Source organism: Xiphophorus hellerii, chromosome 6 (assembly GCF_003331165.1).
Source record: "Xiphophorus hellerii strain 12219 chromosome 6, Xiphophorus_hellerii-4.1, whole genome shotgun sequence".
Taxonomy (NCBI): Eukaryota; Metazoa; Chordata; class Actinopteri; order Cyprinodontiformes; family Poeciliidae; genus Xiphophorus; species Xiphophorus hellerii.
The window spans coordinates 26,146,045-26,168,601 of NC_045677.1; the positions used below are offsets into that span (position 1 = coordinate 26,146,045).

Sequence of the window (22,557 nt, forward strand, 5' to 3'; positions counted from 1 at the left end):
GGAATGTCTTGTTATAGCTGAAATAACAAGACATGACTGGAACTAATCATTTTTTAAAACAATATTAAGAAATTATTTACTCAAAAGAAGCTTATATATATTCAGCTCTGGAAAAAGTGAAGAGCCCAGTGCACTGACCCCCATTGAAAACCTTCTGGTTATTCCACCAAATATTGATTTCTTAACTCTTCCTGGGTTAAAACATTAGTATTGTTATTTCTAAATGAATTTGTACTTGTTTTCTTTGCATTATTTGAGGTCTGAAAGCATTTTTTTTTGTGCATTTTTTTCATTATTTTGACCATTTCTTATTCTCTGAAAATAAATACTAAATTTTTGCTTGGAATTTCGGAGACATGTTGTCAATAGTTCATAGAATAAAAAAACAATGTTCCTTTTACTCAAACATGTATCTAGAAAAAGTAAAATCAGAGAAATTTATAACTTTAAAAGGTTTCTTAATTTTTTCCAGAACTGTATTGCTGAAATTTTTTAACTTATTTCAGATGTACTAAGATATTTGCACTAAAAACTAGACCAAAAATACTTGATAAGATTTTGTGTTTTGGCAGCAAAGGAGGCTTTGAAAAGTGTTTTTTTGGGGTTTTTTTTATTCAGATGAGAAGTTGAGCCTCTCGGACTCGAAGTGGGAGGACATCCATGTGACGACCGGAGCCCTGAAGATGTTCTTCAGGGAGTTACCCGAGCCGCTCTTCACCTACGCTCTGTTCCACGACTTCGTCACCGCCATCAGTACGCGTCACACAGCTACACTGCAAAAATCTTACCGAGTATTTTTGACTAGTTTCTAGTTCAAATATCTTTGTACACTCCAAATCAGACAAAACTAACTTACAAATAACTTTTCAGCAAGAAATAGAAGCATGTTTAAAGGTGATAATTCCCTAACGTTGATGAAAATATGCTAGTTTCAATGGTAGATCGCTAAACTTATAACTTTTTGAAAATGTCTTATTGTAAGTGAATTAATATGCCAGTGGAACTAGTTTATTAATATCAATATTAAGGACTTGAAACAAGCACCTATATTTGGCTAAAGAGTTACTTGTCAGTTAGTTTTGTCTTATTTGAAGTGTAATACAAGATGTAAGATTTGCACTAGAAACTAGACCAAAATGTTTGGTAAGATTTTCTGCTTTTGATATGAATATCAATAAATTGTATCATGCAATAGTGAATTGGAGCTCCTTTTTATTATTATATTTGTATTGTTTTTATCTCCAAAGGGTGGTGCTGGAAAAAATGTAAAACTTCCATTGGACATGTTTGCATCTTACTGCTGTAAATGTGTCATTCCTCTGTTGTTAAATGAGTTTTCTGTTCATGTTTTAGACGTGTTTGTACTGCATGAGTGAGAGAAACTCATCAGAAACATTTTGTTTGTGCTGCAACCAGAATAACTCTGCGGTGGACCCAGGTTTTGATGTTGTTTTTCTTCTTTTTCTGCAGAAATCTCGGACTACAGGCAGCGGGTGCAGGCCATCAAAGAGCTGGTGCGGCAGCTGCCCAGGCCCAACCACGACACCATGCAGGCTCTCTTCAAACACCTCAGGAAGTAAGGAAGTCACACGTTTTACAGTTTATTCTTGTTTTATTACCCCACAGCAACAAGTGGATGAAAGAATGTGGAAAGACTTCAAAAGTTGGATCTTATTTGATAAAGTCGTACATCTGCAGTGATGAGGAGGCGACATTTTTGATTAGCGTGTGAATAAAATTCAGAGTTTGATTCTGGTATGAAAACAGTGAAAATATTTGTTTTTCCAAATGTGATTCGGTATTTTTCTTTCTCTGAATGCTGCATCATTTTTGATCTTCCTTGTTTACATCCTTCAATCCTTCCTTCCATTTGTCCTTTATTTTTTCTTTATTTCCTTCAATGTGTTCTTCTCTCCTCATTTTTCTTCATTCTGTCATTTTTCTTCCGTCCTTTTTCCCCCTTTTGTTGTTTTTCCAATCTGCCTACATTCCTTTCCTTTCCTATACCTTTCATTCCTTCTTTTGTGCTTGTTCCCTTATTGTGTCCTTCCTCATTTAATGTTTCTGTCCATCCTTTCTTCTTTCCTCTTTGTTCCTTCCTTTTTGATCCTTTTTTCTTTCTGTTTTCTGTTTTGTTTCTTCCTTCTGTCCTTCCTTCCCCACATCCTATCTTCCTTCCTCTTCATTTGTTCCTTCTTTTTTCCTTCCTTTCTTTTCCTCTTCTCTGTACCCTGTTTTCCTTCCTCTTTCTTTCTTTGTTTCTTCCTTCCTTTTTTCCTTCCTTCCTTTGCTTGTTCTTTCTTTGTATCTTGTTTTCCTTCCTTCCGTCTTTCCTTTCTTCCTTGTACCCTGTTTCATTCTTCCTGTCTTTCCTTTCAGATTAGAAACAGAAACTGGAAGGTTAGAGATTTAAAGCTTTCTGTGTTGAAATCTCTGCTATAAATTCACATTTTTCTTTTTATTTTCCATTGTTAAACAATCATGAGACTTTTTGAAACACAACTTCAGAAACTCTGGAGGCCAATTGTGTCAGAACCCTGAAGTTATCATTATATGAACCACTAATAAAAGTTCTGTCGCCACGTTTCTTCTCGTTTTCTTTCCCAGAGTGATCGATCATGGTGAGGAAAACCGCATGACCACTCAGAGCGTGGCCATCGTCTTTGGTCCCACGCTGCTGCGGCCCGAAACGGAGACCCTGAACATGGCTTTCAACATGGTTTACCAGAACCAGATAGTGGAGCTCATATTGCTGGAGTATGAGAACATTTTTGGCAGGTAGATGCCAGAATCGTTTCTCCTAATTCAGAGCTCTTCCCAACCCGGCTTCGCTGCTCACTGCAAAACATCGCAGAGCGACCAACCGACTGACCGTGTTCCTCCAGAGAAACGACCAAATAAACTTTTGACTCTTTGCACTTTTCAGTATCTCACTTTGTCCTGCAGCTGCATTTGTGCCACTTCACTTCGAAGGCGACGTCTTCCTAGTCCCGTCACTGGATTTCTTCTTAATGTGCAACAAACTGCACAGGCTGGGCGTAAAAGGAGGAAGCAGCTTAAGTTGACTGTATTACAGATGAGGCGTCAGTGTTGGAGATGTACGATGCTGAACGGGATCTGTACGCGCTGCGCTGTAAATCTCATCACTTATACTCACTCCTGTCATGAATCAAAACCAGACGGTGGTTTCACCTCAGCTTGGCTTTAGATGTTTATCAAATTAAGCAGAAATAAACCAGAAAGTGATGGAGTGGGGAGAACATTTTTTGGCTGTTTTTATTGTATTTTTTTTATTATTATTTTTGAATGTTTTTTGTCTCTTTTATTTCCCCCTGAATGTGCTTCTCTTTATGCTCCTGACAAACAGAAGAAAGAATGTTCTCTGTATTAAATCTGTTAGAAGAAATCATCTCACACTACAAAAACACAAATTCTAAACTATTTTTGTCTACTTTCTTTTGCAAATCTCTTAGTACACTTAAAATAAGACAAAACTAACTTTCTAGTAACTTTTTGCAAAGATATAGGAGCTTGTTTTAAGAAAATAATCCTTGAATATTGATTAAGAAAAACAACTGGCAGATTATTTCATTTATGACATAGGAAAAATGTATTATAACTGAAATAATCTGCCAATGGAACCAATACGTTTTTTAATATTAAGGAATTATTTACCTGAAAAGTTGTTAAAAAGTTAATTGTAAGTTAGTTCTGTCTTACATACTGCACTGAAATCTAGACAAAAACACTTTAAGTTTTTGTGTTTTGCAGTGCACGGCCTCGGCTTAAAACAAGGGTACTCATCTGCTTCTTTAAGACTTAATAGACTAAAATATTTCAGCCTCTGAACACTGTACAGTGTTTATGTGTGTATGTGAACCAGGTTTGGATGGATAGAGTGGAGATCGAATGGACTTACTGACAATAAATTGTACAAATAGCAAATGTACGTTTGTATGCCTTGAGTGTTTATAACGTGGAGAGGAAGAAATCACTGTTTAGTGGTTCATGTTGAAGCAACAGATGTGAGGGATGAGTCCATAAACTGGGAATGATGGTTTACATGTGAGTCAGTGACTGTTGGATACATCAAACTGGAATAAATACCTCTAAAAAGAGATGTCACGTTGTAGGTTTGTGTTTTCTTAATGTTTGCATTCGCACCAGCCCTGTTTAATCCACTGTAACCCAACTCTAGTTTGTTTGTCTAGATCAGTGGTCCCCAAACTACGGCCCGCGGGCCAGATGCGGCCCGCCTCCACATTTGGTCCGGCCCCCTGAACAATACCAGAATATTTTCATATATGTGCATTTTTATTTGATAAGTTGGACTTTTGCAATAAAATAAATGTTCCTTAGTAATGAACTTTATTATTAACTACTAGTTAGTAACTGTTTTATACATGCATATAATTGACCCTAACCCTTTTTTTTTATGTGGAGAACCCAGTGTTATTTGGTTATTATTTATTTTATAAATAGTGTTATTTCCTGACTTTTGTTCTCTGAAGAATCCAGAAAAGGTTATTTGATTGTGCTTTCTGAAAAACAATACATTTTTATGTTTAGCACTCTTACAATCGTCACACTTTTTCTGTTACAAACTGACCCCGGCCCCCCATCAGAGAAGGGACAAGTTATGTGGCCCTCACAGGAGAAAGTTTGGGGACCCCTGGTCTAGATGGTCTGGTTCTTTTGGCGAGGTGTGAATTCGCATTTAAACTCTGATCCGCCTAAAAACTGAGGTTTCGGTTCGGTTGAAGTGAACTCTGGTGCGGTTCGAATGCATATGTGAATGTCAAGCAGACCGATACCTCTTCAAAAGCAGGAAGCAAACTACAGCGCAAAGCATTCTGGGTAAATACAATCAAAACAAAAGAGTCTAGGGCTAGCTAGTGGGAAAAATGGCTTATGACAAAAGAAAAATCATCAAGCGCTAAAGCATAATTAATAAATTATAAAACTAAGATAAACATTTCCAAATTATGTATATGTGATGCAGAACACCAGTTCTTGAAATAAACTGAAGTAGCTTTTCATTGTTAAGAGTACGAGTGGACATAGAACCGGGGCACGAAACAGGTTGCACATCCTCCAATCAGCAGCAGTTGGCTGTTACCCAGCAACAGAACAACCAATCACAGCATACCCATCGATGCCATCTCTCTTCCAACCGTTACGGTTTAGAAAGCTGACAGTTGGTTATTTCGGCCTTGTAAAAACTGGTTAATTAAAGCTGTTGTTATAAAATGTAGCCATAGCTTCAGGTAGTGATTTAGTATTGATCAGTTTGTTAGTTTAATAATTATAGAAGCCCGTTTCCGCCACTCTGTTAAAAAAAATAAAAATAAATTATCTCATTATAATGAGATACTATCTCAAAATAATGAGATAGTAACTCAAAATAATGAGATAGTAACTCAAAATAATGAGATACTATCTCATTATAATGAGATAATTTTTTATTTTACAGAGTGGCAGAAACGGGCTTCCATACAAATCAGACTGTCACTCAAGGATTACATACTATTAATAAATAACCGTTCATTTTAAATAATCAACACAGATAGTCTGATGAATTTTACTTTTTGAATTATTCCTAAATAAAATCAACTAAATCCAATTTAACTTCAATTCTATTTAATTTTTGAGACTTCTTTTTCTTTTTTTAAATGATGCATGCAAAAAAAAAGTATGGCAATTTACAATAGTGCAAATCTACAGAGGGCTTCGCAGAGACAAACGTAGAAATGGGAACACAAAAGCATAAGTGATATAAAATATATTAAATAAAACTACAAGTGGACGATTATTTTGGTTTTAACATGCATCAATGAGCAACTCCATTAATATTTCAGTCAGATATCCATGTTTCAATATATTTCAGAGATTCCCAATACCATTGGAATTCAGATTTTAAAAAAAATTAAAAACTGGGGATTATCTTAGCTCTCTTTGTTTATGAATAAACATTTTTACCAGACAAAATATTAATTACAACACAGTTGTAGATTTTTGTTATTCAATAATACTCCAATTATTCAGCTTAAATGACAGTTTTTTTTTCTGTCACCAAATTCGCAGACTATTTCATTTTCCCTGCTGATTCGACTCATTACATTTCAGTAACTGTTCTCCAATTGAACTCATATTTCTGCAAATTTCAGCAAGAGCATTCAATGAATGCAACATGTGCCCTTTTAACATACAGTTAAGAAGCTACTTGTTAAAGACACTTCCATTTTTATAGAAAATGCAATTGTTCTTGTTACGTTCTAAGACTTTAAACATATATCTATAAAAGAATCTTTAAAAGAAGACAGCATCAGAAATGAGAAAAATTATACAATTAAGATGGGAGACACCAAATTATTGAAGACAATAATCACACATTCTTTGTACAATCAAGAATAATAAATGCATGAAAATAGTTTACAGATGGTATTACATTTCCTGTAATGGACAAAGGTATCTTAATGTATTAGAAAAGCTTGTAGACAGCTAAAAATAAGACTGTTTAATATAATTTGAAACAAATGACAGCATCGGTTTCAATCTCATTTTGCTTTTAAGACAAACCTGTCAACACTTCCGACCCCCTCCCCTCATCCCTTACCCCCCCTAATTATTCATATTCATAACCTGTCATATTGAAGTTTGACGAGAGGCTGTACCTACTGTACATGTTGGTTCCACAGCTTCCCCTTAAAATATGGATAAAATCAATCATTACAGAGTAAAAGTAATTTGAAGAGCGAGAAGCATATAAACAAGTCAAGTCAATGACGAGTCAATGACTTGATGCAATCTGCATTTTTAACTCGGATAACTTAATTTTTTTTTTTGTGACTTGTATTATACATTTAAATTGCTGCACTATATAAAAAGTAGAATAGAAATTACTTTGTTTTGGTAAATTGTCTTGAGATTACCTATTGTAAATTAGTGTTATACAAATCAACTGAATTGAATTTAGAAATGTGACTGGACTTAAGAGAACTTATACAGTGTTTTATAGGTTGATGAAAGCAAAGATTGGTATTTTTTTCTGCAGAGCCATCCTCTCAGCAGCAGTGCAGCTGCTGTGCCACAAGTGATGCAGACAGAGAAAGCTCTCCACCCCACAGCGATAGTAGCTGCTAACCTTAACAGGTTCATTTACTGTTACCCAACATGATGTAGCATTTAAGGTAACATTAGCTTTTGTTTAATTGGGACAAAAAAGCTAAGCTAAATTTACTCAATGGATTGAGTTAATGTTATGCTAACATACCGCAACATGGTAACCAAAGAATTTAAGCTAACATTAATGTTTTTTAACCAAAACCTAAACCATCCGTATTTAATGGGTTAAGTCGTGTTAACCAACACGCTAGCGTAAGCCAACATAATATTAATATTTAAGCTAACAGCTTTCTTTTTGACTAATGTTAGCTTATACACTCTTGTTACTGCAGTATGGGTTAAAAGTTGTTACTCTCTTTAATACTGAAATACTTCAAAATATATTATACTTTACCTTTGTAAGCATGATCATGCACTTAAACTCAAATATTTATGCAAATTACAGCAGTAGCGTTCAGCACTCACTACATTTTCAAGGGAAATGCAAGTGATCATGTGACTTTGTAAGGAATTAATCAAACATATATCTATGTGTAGAGATTAAATTAGTTTCAACTTTAAGAAAAGATAGTGATCTTTAATAGAAAACAGCCACAGCAGAAAATAGAAAAATTATACAACTACGACAAGCTACACACCAAATTATTGGAGAGAATAATCACACATACTTTGTACAATCAAGCACAATCAATGACGGAAAATATGTATATTGCATTTTCTAAGCAAAAGGACATATTAATTTATTTGAAAAGCTTTTATATAGACTGGTTAATATAATTTGAAACAAATAACAGCATCAGTTTCAGTCTAGTTTTGCTTTAAAGACAAACCTATCAAAGATTTTTTTTAATACAGTAAATTTCAAAGTGCAAAACAATTACCGTAATGAAAATCTACAAAGAATGCACAACAGCACATTTTATTTTGGATTAAAAATTTATTAAAGTAAACCTCATTCACCCCACTCATTCTTTCCATACAGAATAATGCAAATCAATACTTCAAATTCATATTGTACATCTCTAAGTATCCAAATGCCAAGATCCAAATTATCACATTTTACAAATTAGAAACTTAAACCATTTTCCCACTTTATAAACAAGAAAGCCCTCCAGTTTTCATCTAAATGACTTTTATAATGAACCTCAACATAGGACAAATATGGAAAATAGTTCTACGGCTTTTCACCTGTGTGACACCTCATGTGCTGAGTTAAATTCTGTTTTCGACTAAAACTTTTTCCACAGTTCCCACATGAAAACGGCTTTTCACCAGTGTGAATCATCATGTGCTGAGTTAAATTCAGCTTTCGACTAAAACTTTGTCCACAGTTCCCACATGAAAACGGCTTTTCACCAGTGTGAATCATCATGTGCTGAGTTAAATTCTGTTTTCGACTAAAACTTTTTCCACAGTTCCCACATGAAAACGGCTTTTCACCAGTGTGACACCTCATGTGCTGAGTTAAATTCAGCTTTCGACTAAAACTTTGTCCACAGTTCCCACATGAAAACAGCTTTTCACCAGTGTGAATCATCATGTGCCGAGTTAAATCCTGTTTTCGACTAAAACTTTTTCCACAGTTCCCACATGAAAACGGCTTTTCACCAGTGTGAATCATCATGTGCCGAGTTAAATCCTGTTTTCGACTAAAACTTTTTCCACAGTTCCCACATGAAAACAGCTTTTCACCAGTGTGAATCATCATGTGCCGAGTTAAATCCTGTTTTCGACTAAAACTTTTTCCACAGTTCCCACATGAAAACAGCTTTTCACCAGTGTGAATCATCATGTGCTGAGTTAAATCCTGTTTTCGACTAAAACTTTTTCCACAGTTCCCACATGAAAACGGCTTTTCACCAGTGTGAATCATCATGTGCTGAGTTAAATTTTGTTTATGACTGAAACTTTTTCCACAGTTCCCACATGAAAACAGCTTTTCACCAGTGTGAATCATCATGTGCTGAGTTAAATTCTGTTTTCGACTAAAACTTTTTCCACAGTTCACACATAGAAACGGCTTTTCACCAGTGTGAATTCTAATATGATCATTGAGAGAATATTTGGCAGTGAAACGTTTTTCACAGATGACACATGAGAAAGGTTTGCTTCTTTCCTGATTTTTCTTCTCAGCTGCAGCAGCTTCCTGGAAGTTGACTTGGTTCCCATTTGGTTCTGATTCAGAGTCTTGTGTTTGCTCATAAACAGTAGCCCCCATGAAGGTATCAGTCTCCTGTTTTGATGCAACCTGTTCTTCACTCTGACTGCAGTAAACTTCTTTCTTTTCCACTTTTTTCTGCTGATGTTTTAGAACCTCCTGCTCTTCTTTTCTCTGTTGATCATCTGGCTCTTCCTGTTCTTGTTTCCCCTGCAGAGGTTCTAACTCCTCCTGGTCCAGAGTGGAGCTCCTCTCCAGGTCACATAGCTTCTTATAAACGTTATGTCGTTGGCGATCTAGAGAAGAAAACAGAAAAAAGAGGAATTGTTAACTTTATTTATTGAAGTAAATGAGAGAAGACTTTAATTTAATCCCAAATTTGTAATTGGAAATTTTTAATTAAGTGCAAGTTATAATTATTTCTGTTATTTAGGAATTATTACATTTTATGTTGGTTATGTTAGTTAAATGTCAGTTTTATATTCAGGATTTATTGTTGCCAGTGGGAAACTACGTAAACTAATTTACACTCATCTAATCTATTTATACATACAATAGATTAGATTGTATGTATAAATAGATACATACCTTTTAAAGATACTGAAGACCTTTAAAAGGTCAGTAGAAGACCTTTTAAAGAACATATGTACAAGATATTTTACTTATAGTTGATTATTAAAGTATTTTATGGACCTTACGAAGCTCCGCCCTCAACCGACCCACGTGACCGCAAGTCTCACAAACAAAGCCTCGCTGCGCGTTGTTTCTATGTAAACATGACTCCATTAGTGCATCATTTCTACCGGATTTTCACAATATATCAGCTACTGCAATGGACAGAGGAACTAACAAGTTCATGTCATCATCTGGGAGGAGGTTACTGGTTTCTCAGTCACAAGCTGGTTGCAAACCTGAGGCCAGCAGGTGTCACTCAGTTATGGTAGATCTGAAATTTGGTTTGATGACGTCAAAATGAGAAGCTACAGGCTGATAGGAGGAACCAAAGAGCTCTGTAAAGGTAAAGGCAAATCTTCTGAAGTTGGGATATAATTAATTTAATTTCACATAATTACCACGGTAGAAGCCATTTGTTTGTTAAAATTTTATGAAATGTATTTGTTCTATTTGATGTTTGTTGTGTATGATGTAAACTCACAAACGAACGAGGTAATTAGTCCAACGTTTAGAAACTACAGCGGCTGTAATGCGCCACAGCAAAGGTAAACAAAGGTAAAATAACCCGAACAGGTGATCAACTCAAAACCACTCCTACCTTTTTACTCTCTCTCTCTTTGTAGTTTAAGCACACCTGTTACCGTGGCAACCGCCTGCGCCCCGCAAGACGAGCAAAGATTACTTTAAAAACATAACATTCAGTCCGTTACGATATCAAGTAACAGTTTAGTCCAAAGCCTTTTCTGCTAAAATAAAATCTTTAGTGTATGTCAGATACAGACACATTGCATATTGATCTGTTTAGCTAACGTAAGACTGTGTAGCAGACAGGCTTCAAGGTGTAGAAGTTGTATCAGTTCTGCCATTATGCTGCACTTAGCTAACGGGAAGCTAAGTGTGTTTGTGAGACGGCCGCGCACGTGACCACGTAGAATGGGCATCAGCCAATGAAAAGCGGCTCCTCTGGTAAGGTCCATTGACTTGCTCTTGTACAGGCAAAACGTAAAGATGCCTGGTCATGCGACGATTCGCCGTAGCTAGATGAAACTGATATAACTTAAGAGTAGAGAACCCATTATATTATTTTAAAACTTTAACCAGGACCCAAAATGTCAAAGCAACATGTCTAGATTCCGAAAGTTAGAAAAAATGTCTGGCCACAATCGTTGCCGGCGAGACGGAACACCAAACGTTGGTGTTTCCTACCTATTCGGTGTAAGATTATCTGGGGAGTCCGGAAAAAAGCCAGCAGTCTGCGCTGATCGTCCATCTCTTCCTCCGACTCGACGGTTACTTCGTTAAACTCTGTGAATGTTTCTTCCGCAGCACTTAACCACTTGTTCATGAACTTGTTTAAGCTGGACCGAAGGAATTTTTAAACATTCACACGGTAAACAAAACAGACCATGTGCCCTCCGTCTTCATCCTCTACAACGGCTTCTTCTTCTTCTTCTTCTTCGATTTTTTTTGGCGGTTGGCAAATCTATGGAAGCCCGTTTCCGCCACTCTGTTAAAAAAAAATTATCTCATTATAATGAGATAGATACTATCTCATTATTTTGAGATACTATCTCATTATAACGAGATTTTTTTTTTTTTTTAACAGAGTGGCGGAAACGGGCTTCCATAAATAATGTTCCAAGGTTCAAAATTAACCGGCAAATAAGATTCGGAAGGGATACCACCCGGCTAAGCTAACTTAGCTAAGCTAATTAGCAGTTGTGGGTGAGCTACAACCTTCTCAGCAACTCTTGTTATACAAAAGAAGAAGGTGAGTGTTTCATTTTGTACACATTTAATTTAATAGCAATAACAATACAATATGTTACAATTTTATTAATATTACCAACACATTCGCTTCTTCATCCGGTTTCTAACAACAGGAAGCTGAAGCCATCCTTTTTATAAAGCCATTTGTATCAGACATTGTTATACACCTGAATGGATAAATCGAGTAAATGTAGTTCCCAGTGACTAACTGAACTTCTATAATCAATCAGTTAATTTGAATTACAGTTTTCAGCCTCTGAAAGTAAATTGTCATTACGCAACTTAAAATGACATTTGTTGACATACTGTATATGTGTGCTTAAACAAAACATTCATGTTTAAATATATTACAATGTGGCAGAAGTGCGCTTAGTACATACACGTTTTTGCATCATAGTTATAAATATTTAACATGAAAATATTCCCAGATAAAATGGCTTTATTGTCAGTGTTTTCTTTTTCCTACATTTTAAGCTATATCAGCATTTGCACAATAGATATATAAACCCACCTTGTTAATAAATAAAAAAATATATTTAAGAGTATACTTGGGATTGATTTATGATTTAAATGTAAAATTTTTTCTTTAAGTGTGGGAAAAGAGTAGAGAGTAATATTGAAGTTTACGTTAACTAGTTCTGTCTTTTTATCCACTTTGGTGCAATGTTTTGAAGGTTAAACTCACAAGTAGATTCAATACCAGTTTCTATTTAAAAAAAACACATTACAGGCATAAAACCATGGAAGAAATGTAGCTCATGAAATCTTTGATGTCGGGTCAGTGTTAAACCGTGATAATAAATTATTTTATCTGTGAATACAAAGCGTTTTCAGAAGGCTAAGGGCTTTCTTCTTTATTCAGCTGTGCAAATATCTTCTGTGTTGTAGAAATTTTCAACATTTCACTGCAGCTTTTATGCGGCCTCTAGCTTCACATCTGACTGCTCAATTCCACAGAAAAGAAATTTCTGCTCTTCACAAAATGCACATGAAATGTAATCATAGAAAATCTGCATCAACTATATAATTTAAACTCTCCAGAAACAGGAGCTGTGAAAGAGAGGTATCTACTCAACGTAAAAGCTGAGGTCACACCCTCCTTCCAGAGAGTTCAGAGGAGCAGACGTGTGTGAAATTACATGCAGTGGTCACATGAATTCAGGCTTCTCAGACAGCAAAGGGCAGCTGATATGATGTGGAGAGCAGCATTGAACATTAAAAACGCACTGCATGTCAGACTTCGCTTCAGACAGACTGAAAAACACCATATGAGACTTTTTGTTCCAAAAAGGTTCCAACCTTTTATTTACACTTTTGTTCTCTGGTGCCAGTTAGCTAGAAAGTTGTTTTTCCTCTTTAAAGCTGAAGTAGTTCTACAAAAATTATTCTTTTTTAATGCATTTGTTAAAATTGTCACTCTGTCCTGACACTATAACATCAGACTAGGGCTGGACTATTTGTCTGAAAAACGTACCACAATATAATCGTTTCAGATCAGTTGATATCTGATTGATTAGTTTTTTGGTTTGCTTTAAAAATCTGAAATACTATCAAACTAGTAACGTGACCTTCCCTCTTTCATCCAGTTTTCACTTCATGCCGTTGTTTTTTTATTTTTAAGCAGCTATGTAGCACAGTAGTGAAACCTTAAACTGCTGCTGCACAAGTAGTTGCTAACCAGAGAATGAGAGTTGCTAGGAAACCAAAGAGTGAGTGAGTAAGTTGATTCCACCAACCTGCTGAAGGTTTTCCTCTGCTTAGATCGCCCAGAATGCTGTGCGGTTCTGAAACCACCGTGGTTGAGTGAAATTATTGAAAATTCTATCAAACGTATTATCTATTGATATTGATAACATCTATTTCGATACATATTATTAATGAATTAATAATAAATTAATACATTTCTGACTTCCGCCTCTGAGTTGTTGACGAAAGCTAAATGTTAGCAGGATAACGTCCAATTTTCAAGTTTGGCCCCTGGGGATTTTATTGACTGATGATAATCCCTGGCTTTTCATCGTTTTTAGGGGACCAATAAGCATCCTTAAAATGACTGGCGCGATGTCTGGAGTACGGCAGCCTTTCTTCTCCGGGAGCTGCTGGTTCAGAGCGAACGGCGGGAAGAGCGCTGCGGGAATATTTATTCAGGTGAGCAGATAGACTGAACAAGGCAGGCGGCTGAGTAGTTGATGCTTACAGTGTAAGTGTAGCTTTACGGATTAACCGCATAATAAATTTCAAATTTTCATTGTCATCCCGGTCTCACTGGTAGATTAGTTTCTGAGTGTGATGAACCCATATCCCGTATTGCTCCCCCCTGTTCTTACTTTCGTCCCCTGGTCTGCCGGTCGTACATTAGGTTTGTTCGTTCGTCTTTCCCCACCGGACTTTTAAAATTTTTTTCTTTTTTTCTCTCCGAAGAGTTTTTGCGGCGCTAGTGGCGCGACAGTAGGCAGACAGGAAAGAGGGCGAGGAGATGTGGCAAAGGTTGTCGGGATCGGGAGTCGAACCCACGACGTCCGCGTCGAGGACGAAGGCCTCCAAACGGGGGGCGTGCTAACCCCCTTCACCACCACAGCATGCCCCCCGCGCCCCTGACTTGTACGTTCGTCTGTCCCCCCTTCACCCCCATTTTACGTTCGTTCGCTCGCCTGCCCCCAACTCCCCACCCTAAGCCCCCCTACTCCAGGCGACATTTCCCATATTCTCAAACCCAAAGCTTGACAGGTATGGGGCAAGGTGAGAATTCATCTATTAGACTGACTGAAGATGAATACATAAACTAAAAGCTGGAGCTGGAGACATTTTTTATAAGCATATTTGCGAGCCTGCCTCTTTATTGTTAAATTGAATATAATTTCAGATTTTGTATTACTTCAGGTTAACTTAGATAGTGAGCTATTATTGTTACAGGTTAGTTTTCTAAACTACAAAAAAGTAACTGTTAGAGATGCTCAAAAATGAAAAATTGGACTGATATTGATATCTGATAGTATTACCGGTATTATGCCAGATTTACCAATATTTTATTTTATAAATTTTTTATCCGATTACTTGATTAATCATAAGAATAATCGATAGATTACTTGATTACTAAAATATTAGTTTACAAAAGCCCTAATAGAAACTAGACCAAAAATAGTCGGTAAGATTTTATTTTTGGAGTGGGTAGGTGAATAGTGGGTTTATAGTGCAGTATAGTGTGCTTAGAAAAATAGATAAAGAACAAAGTGGAATGTTAAGATCCAACAAATAGCTGATACAGAATATTTTCCCAAGTGTCAGGAAATGTTCAGGCCACTTTAAAATGAAGGAATATTAAAGTTTGGGAAAATATCTTTTATTTAATGAACGGCAAAGTCATGTGTTTCGGACATCGAGGTTGATCTCTTTTGTCTCAAGGTCTGCATGGACTTCTTTTTTCCCATTAACAGAGTTGTGCTGAGCATGCAGGCTCTTTTAAGCTCTGCCCTACTTTAAACTGTTCCAGTTACAGAGTCACATCTGCAAAGAAGAGGTCACACGGCTACTTTTCCCTCAGTGTCGCTCTGCTGACTGAATACAGATTTACAGAGTTTGGGACGTCATTGGAGAAGCAAAGGACTTTCTCTGCACTATAATCACAGAATGGTGTTATACAGATGAAAAGCTCCTTTTATGTAAATGTATTCATCATTTCCATTTATTGCAAGTAAATCTGCAAAGACTACATTATCAACATAATATTAGGAATTCCAGTTTTATGGACTATTGTGATTACTTTTAACTCATTATAAGAGAAATAATCACAAATATTCTTAAAATGAATTCAACAAATGAGTTAATAGTTGAAGTTTAGAAGAGGGGTTACCAAACTTTTTTGTGCCGCAGCATTAGCCTGTTTGCAAACCAGGAGATAATTCTACAAAATATGTAAAGAAACATAAACTTAGGGAAGCAAAACAGCTTGATAAATTTGACTGGAAGCCAATCAGAAAGCTGAGGATGGCAAATAACATTTCAGTAAATTAGTTTAATTTATATTTTATAATAATAATTGAAAAATAGATTAGATTTTTTTAATTAAAATATTGATTCCTTTGTGATTAAAAATGTATTGGATATTTTTTTCCCCATCTTCCTTGATGTTTTCTGAGGCGCCCTCTGGTGGCACCCCATGGGTCCACGGCCCCCACTTTGAGAAACACTGGCTTAGAAGATTGCAACAGAGAAAACTTTAAGGATGCAAACTCGGTTCTAAAGAACTTAATCCACGATTTGAGCACTGACTTTGCAGAGTGTCCTGTGAAATATATTTAGCTGAATTTTGAACATTATTATCAATACTCTTCAACTCGGACCGTTCAGAATGAGCAGATTGTGTGCCGTCTTTGAAATTAGATAGCGACAGTTGCTATTGGTCGTCCACAGAGACGCCTCAGGCCCGGCGTCAGCCTCCATCAGTGGGGAGCATCATTAACCGGCTCTCTGAGGAGCTGCTTCCCTCCCAGCACCCGCTCCGTTTCACCCTCAGCGCTTTGTGGCCTTCGCTGATAAGGCCGGGCTAATATCTGTTCAGTCGCTGACTGCAAAGGAATGATAAGCACAGGCTGAACCGCCGTTCGCTTCCTCACAACAGGAACGGGGATGCAGCTTAAAAATCCACTTAAACTTAAACCTTTTAGGAACTAATTAATCACGTCCGTCCTGTTAGAGTTAGTGCAGTAATAAAGTTTACTGTAAATGCATCTGTTCCAGAAAGTAATTAGATCATTTGGACAATGTCAGCTGTTGTTTTAAATGTTCACTAAAATACATTTAGGTTAGTTAGATTATAAATTCAATGTTCAAAACTATTCATGAGCTATAAATACACTGTAAAAACACAAAATGTTACCAAGTAATTTTTGTCTAGTTTCAATTGCAAATATCCTAGTTCACTTTAAATGAGACAAAACTAACTTAAAAATCACTTTGCAGCAAGATATAGGAGCTTGTTTTAATGAAATAATTCTTTGATATTAATAAAATAAAGTCATTGTTCCATTGGTAGATTATTTCACTTATAGCAAAACAATTCTCCCATATTATAAATGAAATAATCTGCCAATGAAACGAAGCCTGCCACAATAAGCAATAAATCAATTAATTGCATGATAAATTAAAATGAAATTGATCATTTCTGTTTGCTTTATTTATAGTTTTTCTCATTTCTCTACCAAAAACTGGATGTTTTGGTCTCAACTAGCACCTTGTTTTAAGTTCAATTTTGTTCATGAGATTTCAGAATTCAATCTATGTGTTGTTTCTGTTGTTTTGTTTATTTATTTTGGATATGCAAAATGTCTTCCAGTGTTAAATGTTTGTTAGAAATGAAAGTTTATTGATCTTTGAGAATGTATTCTCGCATCATTATGCCATGAGCATTATGGAAAATGGTTTTAAAACAACAATATTATCAATTATCCTAATAACGTCTGGGGCAATTTATCATCCAGCAAAATTTGGTAATGTCATATTCATTCACTCATTTCATAAGCTAATGAAACTGATTCTATCTTTGGGATTTTTAACAATATTATTATCATATTTTCATAACTCTGCAGCTCTACTATTTAGATAATGAGGCATTTCACACTGTAGTGATTTCTGCTGCCAGTGTTTATGTATGATGGTAATAAGAATACCGACCATAGGTCATCCACAAATCTGCAGATTCAGGTCAACATATCTCGTTTGCTATCTTGAACTGCAAAATATCAGGAAAATATGTAATCTCTGCTGCTAAAATTGTCCAGCTACATTTCTGTTATCTATTCTCTATTGAAAACAACCTTTGACATCATCTACCATGTGTGCATTCACATGTTAAAAAGAGTTATTATTGTCCTTTTAAACAGCTAACTGAGGGTTTGACCAGCTGATGGTTGGAGTGACCTGATGATCCAACGGCGGAGGAAGAGTGTGACATCAACTGTTTACGGTACTTTGCTGAAACCCAACACATAAAATCCAACAAGTGCCCCCCAGGGTCTTTTTTCTTTTTACCACATTTGCCAAGTAAATATGTTTTTCTTTCAATATTTAAATGCAGCACATGTGTGCAGCCTTTCATGATGATTACAGTGCCTGTGCAGCCTAACAGGTGGGTTGCTTACTGAATGAAACCCACGGAGAGAAGTCTGGCTTTACATGCACCCCAGTCATATTGACATATTGAATTTACCTTGAAGGTCTGTCAACTGCAGAGTTCGTGCAAACCAAGCATATTCTGTTGTTTACCATTTTCACTATTCAGTGAGGGCCGCTCGCCCTTAAAATGTCTTAAATTTATTTTTTAAAACTAAGTTGGCCTTTAATATGTTAAATATGTTAATCACAAGTCTTAAATTTAGTCTTGACAACTATTTAATCTTAAATATTCTATTTATTAAAAATTTTTTGTCATTCGCACTCATGCATTTTCACTGAGGTTGAGGCTACCGCTAACTAGCTGCTATTATACCACTGCTAGCTAGCCAGCTTTTTTTGCATGTATCATGGGTAAGTGCAAATTTTCTCCCCAGCTGCCTGGATGAGGTCCATACATTTTTGTGGAGATTTATTGTTAAATCCATTCATAATAATCTTGAAAAGGTTTTAAAAAGTATTTAAGTTGAGTTGGTAAAATCGTCAGAAACTCCGTCTGTTTACATTTATGAAAATACCTGAAAATCATCCGCCATTTTGAAAGATTAAAACAACACATTCACTTTTAAATGACACGATTCGCAACAACACTAGTATTTGCACAACATACTGCCTATTTGCTGGTTTTAGGTCCTACAACAGAATTTCAGTAAGACTTTGACTAGACCGTGTAACACCTTCTTTACTTTTCCAGCCAGTTTCTTGTAGATTTAACATTTGTTGCTGAGTTTGGTATCATTGTCTTGTTAAAGCATCGCTACGCCCTCAGACACATTTTGGACAATTCCATCAAAGTGGTCGGAGCCAAGAAACTCTGGTGGGCGTGGCCAAGTGTGGGGATGAGTGGGTGGGCTTTAGTGGGGCTTTGGACAGGATGAAGGAAGCCCTGTTGCCAACTTATTGACTTTTTCTCTATATTTAGCAACTTTTCAGACCCTTTGAGCGATTTTTGTTTCTCAAAAAGCGAATAGCAACAATTTTGCAGCTTTTAAAAATTTTTATTGGAGACTTTCATGCTGTGCCTCTCAGTTTGCACATAAATCACAAGTTGAATACTGAGAAAATAATTTTTTCAATGCTCGCTATTCGAACTCCTGTCTCGCCACTGTTGGTGTGTTTCTGAGTGAGATGGTTTTACTCTCCAATGTGGCTGAACTAAAGTAACCAATAAAAAAAATCAGCTGCAGTAACCACCATTCAACCCAAAGAGGGCAGCACTGAGACAGTTTTAGGAAAAACATAGCAGAATTAAACAAATTCACATGAAAATGTCCAAAAATTTGACCAGAAGCATAAAGGCAACACTCTTAAGAACTTATTCAGACAGTTTATATGCAAAAAATAAAGTTTATTTGGGTTTTAGTCACTGACCAAATTTAAATAAAGCTTTAGCTGTAGGACAGTCGGCATCACCTTTAATTCAACAAAACTATGGTGACCAACAGTAACATGCAGAGGTCCAATGCTGAGGAACAAGAGGTGTGTGGCTACAATCTTTTCCCAAATGTCATAAGCTTTATTATTTAACATTCTGGCTGAAGCCTTTTAGGCTGTGTTCACACTGCAGGCTGAAGTGACCCAATTCCAATTATTTTTTGACGTAATGCGACCTGTATCTGATCTTTTTATGACAGTCTGAACAACACAGGTCAGATTCTTTTCGAATGTGACCAAGGCCACTTGGGTATCCGATATGTATCCAATTCAAATGCGACCTAATGTCCAAGTCGCATTCATACGACCTGAGCGTCATTGATACTCGTCAAATATCACTATTCTGCGCCCTGATACTTGCAAGCGGGAAGAAAAACAACCACTATGACGGACTATAATAAGGATTGTTGTTACTATGCTGCTCCGGTTGGACAACAACTTCAAATGTGTAAGCTATGCTCCACCGTTAGCCTCCATGTTTACTTCTACAAACACTGAGCACTTCTTGTTATGGTGGTTGGCAAAACACTGTGAATGCTGCTGACGTTATTGCACCCACTACTGCACATGCAGGACACTTTCAGGTCATTTGCCCATTCACACTGGAGGACACATACAGGTCGCATTTATTTGAAAGTGTGAACAGCCACGGCAAAAAAATGCGATTTGACAAAAAAATTGGAATTGGGTCGCTTCAGGCTGCAGTGAGAACTCAACCTTAGAGTCTGAGATGTCGCTTTTCTGTAATTGCTCTGAGTGCTGCATGGTTTGACTATGTGGTGAATTGCTGGGATTTCCATTGATGGGAAGTTAAACCTTCTTGCTGTAAAACGATCCTTCAAACTTCAGACTGTTTGGAAATGATCTGATAATGCTTTTAAAAATTCATGGGCATCAACCTTTGCTTCTCTAAGTTCACTTCTGATGTCTTTCTGCCTTGACGTTGTGTTAGCCGTACATCTAGCTGCCAAACCTCCTGCATTTTACAGATTCAAACCACTGCAGATCTGAGTATCGGGGCTCTTTGTTAGCAATTGTTTCCACAAGGCTTTGAGGTTTAACGGTTACTGCAAACTGTGTGGGGATCTCTTTATAGATTGACCTGAGTGGCAGCAGCTCCAGGTTGTTAGCAATACGTGTCTGTCTCCTGCTGGTTGGCAGAGATTGGACAGAATCAGCCTTTCAGAAGAAAGAAACTGTGAAACATCGGGATAAAGCCTCTCAAAAACATTATGAGTTGCCTCTGTGTGTTTATTTCCCGTAGAGGGCTAACTCTTGTCTGTCAGAATGAACTGAAAACTTATAAAAGATTAATTTCCCACTTTTCCACCTGGATTTATCTCCCTGTCATCTGGTGTTTTCTGACAGAGAATGCGTAAAGATGCTGTGCTCCGAGTTGATGCTTTAAAAGAATCACAGTTGTTTTTTTTTGTTTGTTTGTTTTTTTTTAAATAGCAGTTAGACGTTTATAAAAGTCTGTTACAACATAAAAAACAAATCAGTTTCAGGAGGATTTTATTTAGTTAAATTTGCATACTTCAGAGCTGTTAAAGTTGAAATACTTTGGAATAAGAAATAGTGGGAAGAGTTAAACTTCTGTTTTTTATTTTTATATAGATTCTTAATTCCATTCATCATCATATACTTTAAAATTGTTAACCTCCAAAAAAACTACCTGCAGTCTCTCGTTGTATCAAATTACATGCAGGTTAATTTCATGTGCATCAAAAGTTTTATTTATTTCAGTAATTCAGTACAAAAGGTGAAAATAATATGTAATGTGTTTATATTTGTTTATATGAGTTTATTGTACTTGTAACCCATGACTCGCCTGATAGCAGAATTAGATGGAGTTGAAAGATTTACTCTGCCAAATTAAAATTTTGGGAGTTAATTGATATTTTAAAGATGCAGCTTAATTCTCTAAGCAGGATTGGTGATTTTAATACTAAACAAGCTTTAACAGGATTTTTTAATAAGAAACCGTTATTGAGTCAGACTTCTCTACAGACAAAGCCCATAATTGCTAAACGATCCGACTTTACCAGAGCAAAAACGACGAGGTTCATGTCTCCTAACCATTTGACTCCCTTGTTTGGTATTTCTCTCTGCTCGGAGCAAAGGTCCCAGCTTTCTTTTTGGCATTTTGGTTTGTTGACTGACAGCAGAATGGCAATGTTGCAAAGTTAATGAGATTTATCCTCAAAGGCCAGTCTGCTGATCCACAGCGATGCTGTGACATTTCTCCCACTGTAGATTGATCGATAAGTGGTCACACCGTCCTCACAGGACAAACACTGAAAACAAAACTCAAACTCCAGAAGCTTCTACTCCTGTGAAAGGAAACAAAGAGCGACAATAGAAATGGAGCGTACCAGAGCAGGTTATTTTGTTCTTATGCCTCCAGACACATGTAGATTTTTATAACTTCTGGGAGGCGTTAGAGTGTCTTCCTTTTCAAATTATTATCCCGTCAAAGAGGAAAAGTAGACCTGTGATCTTATTCCGCAGTGGTGGGAGAGTTTTGCTTAATTTGGTATCTTTGAGTTTCCTCAGAGTCATTTCACAACAAAGTTTTCCGTTTTGAAATGGACACAAATGTTGAAAGTAGGGCTGGATGATACGATGTTTTATCACAATAACGTTTTTCTATCATTCAATATCGATATATATAATGATTAGGCCAATTGGGCCGGAATAAGAAATTTAGGTAAAAATATTACAGTACGGTATTTTGATTACAGTTGTAAAATGTGTTCTTTTCTTTAGCATGCTTTGATGTGAATGTATATGTAAACCTTTCGCAATAACAAATTTCGCTGGTCGATAAATTGTCTCAGAAGTTATTTCGATAAATTATAATATTGTTGTTTGGAAACCATTTTATAATTCAAGAACCCATTCTCAAAGATGAATAAACTTTAAATTCTAGTGAACATTTAACACTGGAGGTGTAAGACATTTTAAATATCCAAAATAAACAAACAAAACGACAGAAACAACAAACAGAATGAATTAGTCTAAAGAAAAGTAATTCTTCAAGAAAACGGGGAAAGTTGAGACCAAAACACCAGACTGAAGACTTTTATCATCCAGTTTTTAGTAGAAAAAGAGAAAAACAATAAATCATGCAGATGAAAATTATTGAGCTTAATTTATAATGTGATTAATTGATTTATTGTTTATTGCAACAGGTTGATCTTCACCCATTAACCTTTTCTTGCCAG

At 36.3% G+C, this 22,557-nt stretch overlaps 2 protein-coding genes across 8 annotated transcripts in view; one reads left to right on the top strand and one right to left on the bottom strand.

Moving 5' to 3' along the window:
* LOC116721678 (rho GTPase-activating protein 12-like) overlaps nt 1-3,494 on the top strand; it is a 66,378-nt gene extending 62,884 nt beyond the window's left edge. For all 7 annotated transcript variants that reach the window (XM_032565548.1, XM_032565550.1, XM_032565549.1 and 4 more), the window contains 3 exons: nt 619-753; nt 1,471-1,576; nt 2,608-3,494. In XM_032565548.1, coding sequence (XP_032421439.1) covers nt 619-753; nt 1,471-1,576; nt 2,608-2,782 — 416 coding nt within the window. In that variant the 3' untranslated portion in view covers nt 2,783-3,494. The remainder of the gene's footprint in view (nt 1-618; nt 754-1,470; nt 1,577-2,607) is intronic.
* Nucleotides 3,495-7,681: 4,187 nt separating this feature from the next.
* LOC116721211 (zinc finger protein OZF-like) lies at nt 7,682-11,405 on the bottom strand. The gene is made up of 2 exons (XM_032564801.1): nt 11,165-11,405; nt 7,682-9,579 (listed from the first exon to the last, which is right to left on the bottom strand). Exons 1-2 carry the CDS (start codon nt 11,301-11,303, stop codon nt 8,300-8,302), a joined length of 1,419 nt encoding a protein of 472 aa, XP_032420692.1. The 5' UTR covers nt 11,304-11,405; the 3' UTR covers nt 7,682-8,299.
* Nucleotides 11,406-22,557: the final 11,152 nt, after the last annotated feature.